The 12,153-nt window shown below is 43.9% G+C and overlaps 1 protein-coding gene across 4 annotated transcripts in view; it reads left to right on the top strand.

The window, feature by feature from the left end:
- DNAH5 (dynein axonemal heavy chain 5) overlaps positions 1 to 12,153 on the top strand; it is a 183,438-nt gene that overhangs the window by 65,306 nt on the left and 105,979 nt on the right. For all 4 annotated transcript variants that reach the window (XM_083518904.1, XM_083518905.1, XM_083518907.1 and 1 more), the window contains 9 exons: positions 1,441 to 1,659; positions 4,358 to 4,420; positions 6,300 to 6,538; positions 8,348 to 8,588; positions 8,703 to 8,902; positions 8,990 to 9,143; positions 9,587 to 9,750; positions 10,674 to 10,830; positions 11,626 to 11,838. In XM_083518904.1, the coding sequence (XP_083375030.1) occupies positions 1,441 to 1,659; positions 4,358 to 4,420; positions 6,300 to 6,538; positions 8,348 to 8,588; positions 8,703 to 8,902; positions 8,990 to 9,143; positions 9,587 to 9,750; positions 10,674 to 10,830; positions 11,626 to 11,838 (1,650 nt within the window). The remainder of the gene's footprint in view (positions 1 to 1,440; positions 1,660 to 4,357; positions 4,421 to 6,299; positions 6,539 to 8,347; positions 8,589 to 8,702; positions 8,903 to 8,989; positions 9,144 to 9,586; positions 9,751 to 10,673; positions 10,831 to 11,625; positions 11,839 to 12,153) is intronic.

Raw genomic sequence — 12,153 nt, 5'->3', positions numbered from 1 at the left:
CTTATCAGCTTATCGGATCAGCTGATAAGCGGCTTAGCGGCTTAGAAAAAGGGGGGGAAGGGAAAAAAACCCGCAGGAACTCGCAAGACATTTTCGTCTTGCGAAGCAAGCCCATAGGAGATTTGTTTTGCGAAGCACCTCCAAAACGGAAAACTCTTTCGTCTAGCGAGTTTTCCGTCTTGCGAGGCATCCGTCTTGCTGGGCACCACTGTATGCAATTTTTGCAAGGGCAGGTTTTTCTGATTTCTTGCAGATCCTTTCAGATCCTCCTAGCATTAAGTGTTCAGACAATCATATATGAAGAAACCTTTGGCTGTCTACATACTCCATTTGTTCCTCCCTTTGCATGACGAAGCAAACAAACCAAGAACTCTACCGTTAACTATAGTTTCTCATATCGCCCAGATTGGGTAACTATGGTTAGTGGGTTTAGAACACTATTCTGCCTTGTTCTGAAACCATTGATCTTTGTTTCCCAATTTGAGTGAAATGAGAAATTATCATTAATGGAAGACTATCTGGTTATTTTGCTTTCTTGTGCAAATGGAGATAATATATAATAATAATTTATTATTTATACCTGGCCCATCTGGCTAGGCTTCCCCAGCCACTCTGGGCGGCTTCCAACAAAATATTAAAATACAGTAATGCATCAAACATTAAAAGCTTCCCTAAACAGGGCTGCCCTAAACAGGGCTGCCTGTCTGGTAGTTGTTTTTCTCTTTGACATCTGGTGGGAGGGTGTTCCACAGGGAGGGCGCCACTACTGAGAAGGCCCTCTGCCTGGTTCCCTGTAACTTGGCTTCTCACAATGAGGGAACCACCAGAAGGCCCTCAGTGCTGGACCTCAGTGTCCAGGTAGAACGATGGGGGTGGAGACGCTCCTTCAGATATACTGGACCAAGGCCATTTAGGGCTTTAAAGGTCAGCACCAACACCAATATTAAGCTGTACTAAGCCAATTTATATATCTCTATTCATTTGGCATGGATATCTTCTTATTTTTACATATGCCCATCATTCATCATAAACAGAAAATTGTTCTTGATAGAGGAAGAGGCGGTTTAATTACGTATGGCTCGTGTGACATCAGGTGCACACACTGAGCTCCGGGCCCCCTCAATTCTGGGGGCAACCTGGGACTTCTGGGACACATATCTGTAGCTGTAAATATGATTCACTCTCAGAACTGAAATTCTTAGATTTCCATTGCATCCCTGGTGCCATGCTGACGAACTAGAAGTACAGCTAATTAAAATTCCATGTCACCGTCAATTTTAAGTTACCTGTTCCACCAGCCTAGCTCCTTTGCATCTTTAGCAGGACCACCTGCTACATTTTTGATCTTTAGTTCCCCAAAGAATGTTTAATTATGTACATACTTACATGCAGATTTATTTATTTTTGATGGTCATAGATAACAACCTTTTGTCCCGGCAGGAGTCCTATGCAATGTTAAACAAGTATGAGCTCTTGGTGGCAAAGGAAGAGATGGAAAAGGTGGACACATTGCGTTATACCTGGGAGAAAGTACTGGTTCGAGGAAACGAAGTGCAGAATGAATTAGTAGCCTTGCAACCCAAATTCAGAGGGGAGCTCATAAGCACGGTGGAGATATTTGTGGAAGACTGTGATCAGTACTACTTGGATTATGAGAAGGTGAAGGATCATAGTAAACTGAGGGGGGGTGGGATATCATTTTGTTATTTGTAAGGTATAGATTTTTTGGGAAGCTGCCTGAAAATGCGTCAAGCGTTAAACACTGAAAGTATATTTTAGTTGAATACATCCTCCTGGGGTCCCTTCCAGCTCCACAATCCTATGATCTGTGTTGAAGAATGATCTCAGGCTATTGTTTTTTATACAGAACAAGTATGGGTGATGATAACCCAAATTCCATTAAGGGGGTTGGATTGTGGGCTGAAAATAGCTAGACTTCAGGCAAAAGGTTGGCCAGGTTATTTTGGTCTGTGGATGCCTTCTTTTTAATGGATTGCAACGAAGCAACCCATTAAAAAAGCAGAGACATCACCTTGCCAACAAAGGTCCGTTTAGTTAAAGCTATGGTTTTCCCAGTCGTGATGAAGTGAGAGCTGGACCATAAAGAAGGCTGATCGCCAAAGAATTGATGCTTGTGAATTATGGTGCTGGAGGAGACTCTTGAGAGTCCCATGGACTGCAAGAAGATCAAACCTATCCATTCTGAAGGAAATCAGCCCTGAGTGCTCACTGAAAGGACAGATCCTGAAGCTGAGGCTCCAATACTTTGGCCACCTCATGAGAAGAGAAGACTCCCTGGAAAAGACCCTGATGTTGGGAAAGATGGAGGGCACAAGGAGAAGGGGACGACAGAGGACGAGATGGTTGGATAGTGTTCTGGAGGCTACCAGCATGAGTTTGACCAAACTGCGGGAGGCAGTGGAAGACAGATGTGCCTGGCGTGCTCTGGTCCATGGGGTCACGAAGAGTTGGACATGACTAAACGACTAAACAACAACAACAATGAAGCAGCCTGCTCTAATTGATAGTGTGTGTTTAAAGTGTATAACCTGCCTTTTCATCCCTATGGAAAACCAGTTCATAACAAAACAAAGCACTCACACACATTTAAACAGTCCCATACATCAACAGCATTGTCTTAAAAGGCCAACGTCAGCCGACAAACAAAACTATAACTATATAAATGTTTTTATCTCCAGGTCAGGCTCTGGAAGTTTTCTAATAGGGAAGGTATTCCAAAGTCATGAAATAAGATTGTGTCCTTTCTTAAGCCTTTGGGAAGGGTTAACATTGTCAGATGGTTCTAAGATAGAGGTGCGAAACCTGTGGCCATTCTGATGTTGTTTGACTCAAACTTCCATTAGCCCCTGCCAGCCCCTGTCAGTGGTCAAAAATGATGGGACTTGCAGTCAAGCAATATCAGGAGGACTACAGACTCCCCACTCCTGATTTTAGATAAGGGCTGGTTCACATATACATGCATATCCTATACAGTGGTACCTCGGTTCTCAAACTTAATCCATTCCAGAAGCCCATTCCAAAACCAAAACGTTCCAAGACGCACTTTCTTATAGAAAGTAATTCAAAACGGATTAATTTGCCCTAAAACAGCTATTTAACATGAATTTTACTATCTAACAAGACCATTGATCCATAAAATGAAAGCAATAATCAATATTCTGTAATATAAAATAAATAAGACAGTATTGTAGATGATAAAAATTAATTTTTTTCCTTATCTGCACTGATGATAGTCACTGTTTGGATGGGGGGCTTTTATCCATTTCCACAGTCACACAACCAACCAATCAGTAGCTGAACTGAGTTCCAGTCACAAAAACAAGTTACAAAAATGAAGTCACAAGTCAAGAGTCCCATAAAACGAAGAGCAGGCCACAGTCACAAAAATGAAAAAGCCACACAAAAAAACCCACGATTTTTTAAAAAGCAAAAACAAAAAGCACCAAATATCACCTCAGAACACTGAAATCAGAAACAGAAGGCTTTAATTACGATGGGGGGATGGGACTTAGATTAGCTGCACAAGGGTAAAAACGGGTGGAAAAAAGCCTTAATTACCATGGGGGGTAGGGACTCAAATTAGCTGAGCAACAGTAAAAACAGAAGCTCAGGAGCACATTTGGCTTCTGAGGCAAAGTTTGAAAACCGGAACACCTGCTTCTGGGTTTGCAGTGTTTGCGTTCCGAGTTGTTTGGGAACTAAGCTGTTCGAAAACCGAGGTACCACTGTTTTGTACACCTGGTTACTGTGCAATTGGTGACTTGCAGCTAAATATGTGAACCAACTCTGTTGCAAAGCTTTGTGTTAGAAGTGGCTTCAAACATACTGGTTGGAGTGTTCAATTTATAGGGATGCATTCCCTCATATAAGGCACCATTGTATGTGCGAACCAGCTCTCTGTGACCATATCACACTGTTATTGTAGTACCCTGTAGCTCGATTCTGTACAGGTTTCAAGTTTGATCCATGTGCCAGAGCATAATCTATGGGACTGACATCCTTTGGTGAATGCAGGAGGGTGTCCTGGGGTGGGGTGGGGTGGGGGAGAGATAATTACTTTTACTGAGGGAAATCTTGATTTTTTCCACTTCACTGTCAAATCTGGGAGCTTTTGAAGCGGTTGTCTACATGTGACAAAGGAAATAAAGCTAATAATCTTTCAACAATTCTACAGATTATTTGAAATTTACTAAACTTTTTTTTAATTATAACGTAGACAGAATGGGGTGGCAGAATGGAGAAGTTGTTAAAACTAAGAATGATATTTATTTTTTCTGAAAGGATATACAAATGTATGGGACTTTTATTTATAGGATATGTCAATTCTCTCTTCCAGAATGGTCCCATGGTGACTGGTATTGAACCTCAGGAAGCTAGTGACAGACTCATCATGTTCCAGGTATTCTTTGACCTTTTAGCCCATATCTTTTTTATTATTATTAAAATATTTTATTAACATATAGAACACATACATTTACATTTACACAGTACATATACACAACACAATACCTTATTTTCATAACATAAAGCATACCTAGGTAAAGGTAAAGGGATCCCTGACCATTAGGTCTAGTCGTGACCGACTCTGGGGTTGCGGCGCTTATCTCACTTTATTGGCTGAGGGAGGCGGCGTACAGCTTCCGGGTCATGTGGCCAGCATGACTAAGTCACTTCTGGTGAACCAGAGCAGCGCACGGAAACGCTGTTTACCTTCCCGCCGGAGCAGTGCATATTTATCTACTTGCACTTTGACGTGCTTTTGAACTGCTAGGTTGGCAGGAGCAGGGACTGAGCAACGGGAGCTCACCCCGTGGCGGGGATTCGAACCGCCGACCTTCTGATCGGCAAGTCCTAAGCTCTGTGGTTTAAACCACAGCGCCACCCGCGTACCTACAGCACTCTATATAATATCTACCTATAATAATATCGCGTACCCACAGCTCCACCAGCATACCTACAGCACTCTATACCTACCTATACTCAGTGATGTCGAACGGGGGTGGGGGGTGGGGCAATGTGCCCCAGGTGCCATGTCTGGGAGTGGGGGGTGACAAGAAGCCACCCCATGGCGGCGCGAGCAGCCATCGCACCGCCGCAGCCACAAGCAGAGGATCCTGGCACTGTCTGTACGGCACTGGAGTGGTGCCACCGGCAAACTGCTATGTACAGCGCATATGGGGCGTCGCTACGTACGGCGCATGCATAGTATGTAGTGACGCCGCACATGCACGCTATACAGCGACGCCCTACCCTGGCCCTGGGTGTCACGACGCCTTCATTCGCCCCTGCCTATTCTATACATATCAACATACCTACACACCTACCCCACACGAACACCCACAAAGTGACTTGACTTCCAGCCGTTCTTGTTACGCTACTTTATTTTTCCTGTTGGCTTAAACGCATTTCTTATTTCTTTAATCTCTTCTTCTATCTCAACTTCACTCTCCTTTCACTCTAATCGTTTTCTGGATTCACTCAGTATCTGTCAAAAGTTCTACTTTTTCCACATAGCTTTTGATGCATTCCTTAAAGGTAGCCCATTCCTTATTCACTTTTTGTACCATATCTGCTCTTATCCTCCCTGTTAGTTCGGCAATATGAAAGTATTCCATCGTTTTAGATAGCCAGGACACATTCTACTCATGTAAAAACACGCTGATTCCTGGACTGCCCACGGGCCAGATTTAGAAGGCGATTTGGTTGGATCCGGCCCCTGGGCCTTAGTTTGCCTACCCATGAGCTAGCTGCTCTGGCACCTGCAGGAAGTACCATCTGTGGCGAGCATCTCGGGGGGGGGGGGCGGCATGGCAATGTTGCCCCCCCTTAGGGATGACACCCAGGGCGGCCGCACCCACCGCACCCCTTCCTCCGCCAGTGGTGACCAGCCCTGAATTAAATTGGCTTGATTTTCAGTGTGTCTTAAAACTAGCATGTACTTGGGAACTTAGAGGACTTTCTAGTGCAAGGAAGGAAGACTAAACCTGTGACAAATTCAGAAGAACCCACCTTCTACTAGGTCAGAAGTTTACAATGATTGGCAGAGACTTTTAGCATCTTTCCTAGTTGTAACGGAGGTTGCCCAGGGTTGAATCTGAGATCTTCCACATGCAGAATTTAGTTCTGCTGCAGAGTCCTTTCTCCATTCCATTTTACACCTCTTGCTTCCCTTAGCTGCTAACTATTCCTATTTTAGATAAGTGGCCTCTTTGAGCCGTGTTCGTTTTATTTCTCGCAATTTCAAGCACCGTATGCTCAAATGTGATTTTAAACTCCAGAACCGATTTGACAACCTTTATCGGAAATACATCACCTACACTGGGGGCGAAGAGCTTTTTGGTTTGCCCGTGACGCAGTACCCTCAGCTTCTGGAAATAAAGAAGCAGCTGAACTTGTTGCAGAAGCTTTATAGCCTGTACAACAATATCATTGAAACAGTAAATGGCTATTATGATATCCTCTGGTCAGAAGTGAACATTGAGAAGATCAATAATGAACTCCTTGAGTTTCAGAACAGGTGAGAAAACACCAGGACGTTCAATCTGCATTTAGCATTAAACATGGGCCATGTTATTTACTCCTTCAGATTTGGTGCTAATATTTAGCTGCTTACAGCAAATCTCCGAAAGAGCAATGGAACAAACATTGAGCCTCAGTTGATTGTTTTTTTTTTTTACTTAATCTTCTTTAGTCCCTGACTTGCCAGGCAGAATCTGTCACCAATTTCATTTTCATCTTTCGAGGTGTTGCTCTCCGATTAAGTGTTCAACACTTCTGATAATTATAAAGGTGTTGTGACTGTTTGTTAATGTGAGAAGCAGATGTGCCTTTAGTACAAACAGGAAAATTGATTCTTAAGAGAACCATAAACTGGATTTTCTTATTGGCTGAGGAGGGCGTGGAACCTGGAGCTTCCAGAGATTATGACTCCCATAATCTCTGACCACTGGCAGTGTGACTGGGGCTAATGGGAGCTGGAGTTCCTCTTCCCTTTCCCTGCTATCGATAAAGGGTGCTTCAAGGTGGGTCTTGTGGTCTCAGGGCTCCTTACGCAGACACGTTTCTTGAGATGTCCCCACCACATTGTTGTCATCAAAATGCCAACCTGCACCCCGCATCCCATTTAATATGGATTTACTGTTTGGGGGGGGGGAGGGAATGCAAAAACAACAACCTGTTGCCAGAAACCTCTTTGCCAGTGATATTTTAAGATTTTGGGTGTAATCTTCGACACCTCCCTTTCCATGGAGGCACAGATTGCAGCTATAACAAAGGTGGCATTTTTTCATCTCCACCAAGCTAACCTGTTGGCTCCTTACCTCTCTCGCCCTGACCTAGCCACTGTGATCCACGCAACGGTCACCTCCAGACTGGATTATTGTAACTCGCTCTACGTGGGGCTGCCCTTGAGACTGACCCAGAAACTCCAGCGGGTGCAGAATGCTGCAGCGAGACTCCTTACGGGGTCCTCGCTGCGAGATCACATTCACCCGGTGCTATACCAGCTGCACCAGTGGAGTACAGGATCAGGTTTAAGGTGCTGGTTTTAACCTTTAAAGCCCTATACGGCCTAGGACCCTTGTACCTATGGGACCGCCTCTCCTGGTATGTCCCACAGAGGAACTTATGGTCTTCAAACAAAAACATCTTGGAGGTCCCAGGCCACAGAGAGGTTAGGCTGGCCTCAACCAGAGCCAGGACTTTTTCGGCTGTGGCTCCGATCTAGTGGAACGTTCTGTCACAAGAGACTAGGGCCCTGCGGGATTTGACATCTTTCCGCAGGGCCTGCAAGACAGAGCTATTCCACCAGGCCTTTGGCCAGGGCACAGCCTGACCCCCTCCTTTGGCAATCCTCACAGAACTGTAGCCCAATTGGTTGCCATTAATCTGATTTGAATTAATTTTATAATGAAATGATTTTAGAATGTTGTATCATTTTATTGTTGTTAGCCACTCTGAGCCCAGCTTTGGCTGGGGAGAGCGGGATATAAATAAAATAATAATAATAATAATAATAATAATAATAATAATAATAATAATAATAATAGAAAAAGTCCCACTGAAATCAGAGGGATTTATTTCCAGGTAAATGTGTATGGGATTGCAGGCTAGGAAGAATTTGAACCCAGTGAGGTTTACGTCTGAGTCAGTGTTTCTCAAACTTGGGTCTCCAACTGTTTTTGGACTACAACTCCCATCATCCCTGTCCCCTGGTCCTCCTAGCTATGGATGATGGGAGTTGTAGACCATAACGTTTGAATTGCACTGTGGAAATATTTGAAATCAGGATAAAATATTGGGTGGTTGCTGTTGTGTGTGCTTCTAGGTGCCGCAAGCTGCCTCGAGCTTTGAAGGAGTGGCAAGCATTTCTGGACCTTAAGAAAACAATTGACGACTTCAATGAATGTTGCCCTTTGCTTGATCTGATGTCCAATAAAGCCATGATGGCGCGTCATTGGAAGCGCATCACCGATCTCACGGATCACAGTTTCGATGTTGAAAATGAGTCGTTCAAACTGAGAAACATCATGGAAGCACCTTTGTTGAAATACAAAGAGGAAATTGAGGTATGAATAATGCTGGCAGTACTGAGATGAGCTCATTGGTAAGTCCTGCTGTATTGGGTGATGCTATGACAAGCTATTAAATTCTATGCAAAAAATTGTTGATTGATTTGATAGGATATCTGCATCAGTGCAGTAAAGGAGAGAGACATTGAACAGAAGCTGAAACAAGTGATTGCAGAATGGGACAACAAAACATTTACTTTTGCTAACTTTAAAACTCGCGGGGAGCTGCTTTTGAGGGGAGACAGCACTTCCGAAACCATTGCAAGCATGGAGGACAGCTTGATGATTTTGGGTTCCCTGATGAGCAACAGGTAATATGGAAGACTCCTTTTCTCTTCTGATAAGTTATTTATGTGATCATTTTTAATAATCTGTCTAAACACGTGCATTTATTTCAGGTACAACACTCCATTCAAAGCTCAAATACAAAAGTGGGTACAGTACCTCTCTAACACTACTGATATCATTGAGAATTGGATGACAGTGCAGAATTTGTGGATCTATTTAGAGGCTGTCTTTGTAGGTGGAGACATTGCCAAACAGCTTCCAAAGGTAAGTGTCTTTATTTTGTCTTATGGAATCGGCAGATGTGTTCACGGCAATTTGAGTATTTAAAATTGAGAGCCAGTGTGGTGTAGTGGTTAAGAGTGGTAGTCTTGTAATCTGGGGAACCGGGTTCGCGTCTCCGTTCCTCCACATGCAGCTGCTGGGTGACCTTGGGCCAGCCACACTTCTTTGAAGTCTCTCAGCCCCACTCACCTCACAGAGTGTTTGTTGTGGGGGAGGAAGGGAAAGGAGAATGTTAGCCACTTTGAGACTCCTTCGGGTAGTGATAAAGCGGGATATCAAATCCAAACTCTTCTTCTTATTCAAATGATTATCCCTTGCAACATTACACCCCTCCCCCGAACATGTACTTTGTGTAGCCAGAAGAGAATAGCATGAGAAGCTAAACTGTTGAAAACCATGCCTCCCTTGTTTGTACCTTAAAACAGGAAGCAAAGCGTTTCTCCAACATTGACAAATCGTGGGTGAAGATTATGACGCGAGCCCACGAAATACCCAATGTGGTCCAGTGCTGTGTTGGAGATGAAACCATGGGACAGCTCCTCCCTCATTTGTTGGATCAGCTGGAAATTTGTCAAAAGTCTCTTACAGGGTGAGGCTGCTTATAGAGAAATCCTTCATCTCTGGGCAATCAGTTACGACGGAGGAAATTGAAACCGGCTTATTGCTTGCATTCCACTAGGATTTGCCACTGCTTGCCGTTCCCTTCAGCGGCTGAAAAAGATCAGGCCTGCAACTGTTGATATTATCATGGTCAGAACTAGAAACTGAGGCAATTATGTCGAGAAAAAACTTAATTCACAGCAATCTCTGCGAAGCAAGAAAGCAGTTGCTTCCGGATGATCTGTTTATTGAACTGTTCAAACAAAGTTTGCAAGGAGATTCTATAACACAGACCGATTAATTAATTAATTAATTGATTAATTATCTGAGCTTTCCTTCTTGCATGTTTGCGGGGGACTTTCAATGTTGTATCAAGCAGCTATTCCCACACTTTCTACTGCATTTCTACATCACTTTTCTTACAGCGAAATGCTTGCTGTTTTGTTTTTGTGAAGCAGGGTTGTTGCATAAGAGTGCCAAATCCCCTTAAGTGTACAACTTGAATTTGCCACTATGCAACAGGATCCCACCTGTGTTTCTGTCTGACAGGGAAGGGCTTCCCTTCGCTGTGCTGTCTCAGCCTCCACATCCCTCCTTGCCTGCCTCTTCATCTTCCTGCAGAGTGGCTCTGGCTTTCTCTTGCTATCTCTCCATCATTTAAATTAAGCATGTCTTGGGGATCAGCAGCCTTCATTAGTTCATGTTGCAAATGGTCTGTAATACCAGGCAGCAAAATGAAAGCATTTTAAGTCCCTATGAGCAAGGTGAGACTCACCGTCTGCCATTAACAGGGAAGTCTATAATGGGTAAGGAGAAGATCTGGGTCTCTAAGAGGCTATGATGAAGTTTGGCAGGCAACAGCTGTGTTGCACCACTCACCACCACGCTCATTCTGTTTTTGTTCAAATCCAGGTACCTGGAGAAAAAGCGGCTTTCATTTCCACGTTTCTTCTTTGTGTCAGACCCTGCCCTGCTGGAAATCCTTGGCCAGGCTTCAGATTCTCACACAATACAGGCCCACTTGCTCAACGTCTTTGATAACATCAAGTCTGTGAAATTTCATGAAAAGGTTTGCATAACTGGTAACGTAATTCTTAGAAAGGAAGCGGTGGTTATCTGAAGTGCTGGGCACCTAGCCAGTCCTTTATACACCCTGCCCTAACCTCAGAGGACCCGAAACACAGGAAGCCATCTTGGAACCTAATGATAGCACTTACCTGGCTGCTCAGGTCTCACCTGTGTTCTCGCTCCTCTGTTGAGATTAGGGTAGAAAAAGGGGGTTGGCTTTTCAGGTCATGCAGAGCACAAAACAACGCTGACTGATTTTTATTTCCTTTTGAATATCAGGACCCATCCCTTCTACTCCTCTTCCCTTCCCACTAAGCTGGAATGGATACTGTTGCATGCCACCCCAATCTCCACGAAATATATATTATAAATTATTGTTGTTAATATTACAGTCGTACCTTGGAAGTCAAACGGAATCCGTTCTGGAAGTCCATTCAACTTCCAAAACGTTCGGAAACCAAAGCGCGGCTTCCGATTGGCTGCAGGAAGTTCCTGCAGCCAATCAGAAACCACGCTGGATGTTCGGCTTCTGAAAATCATTCGAAAACCGGAACACTCACTTCTGGGTTTCGATCATTCAAGAGCCAATTTGTTCTGGAGCCAAGGCGTTTGAGATCCAAGGTATTTGTTGTTGTTGTTGTTGTTGTTGTTCTTCTTCTTCTTCTTCTTCTTCTTCTTCTTCTTCTTCTTCTTCTTCTTCTTCTTCTTCTTCTTCTTCGTTCAACAACACCAGGAAGGGTACAATTGCTATCCCTGGTTCCGTGCAACTTTGTCACACAAGATGTATAATTTTCAGGTTTATGATCGGATCCTTTCAATCTCCTCTCGGGAAGGTGAGACAATTGAGCTGGAAAAGCCTGTCATGGCAGAAGGTAATGTGGAGGTGTGGCTCAATTCCCTCTTAAAGGAGTCCCAGGGCTCTTTACATCTCGTGATTCGGCAGGCAGCTGCAAGCATCCAGGAAGCGGACTTCCAGCTAATTGACTTTCTTTCTTCCTACCCCGCCCAGGCAAGTTTCTAATCCCCACCCCCCCAACAAAAAACAGTTATGCGATGATGGTTCCAATTTTTCCAAGGATAATATAATTGATATAAAGAGCAAAGTATATTGCCGTGTATGTGAATAGAAGCTGTCTCTGGCACAAGAAGTCTTAGAATTGCCAGAAAGGCTCTCAGATATTTACTTCTCAAACACCCACTCTAGTGGTCATTTAGGATGTTTACTCTGGTAGCTCTAAAAACTTAAGCTTTTGTACTTTTGTCATTCTTTTGTTGCTTGTTGTTTTCTTCCCTGAGTTCATTTGCAAGGTAGGGCGGGATAGAC

The sequence above is a fragment of the Podarcis liolepis genome, assembly GCF_965112155.1.
Source record: "Podarcis liolepis genome assembly, chromosome: 8".
Classification (NCBI taxonomy): Eukaryota; Metazoa; Chordata; class Lepidosauria; order Squamata; family Lacertidae; genus Podarcis; species Podarcis liolepis.
This window is presented reverse-complemented; position numbering and strand designations above follow the sequence as displayed.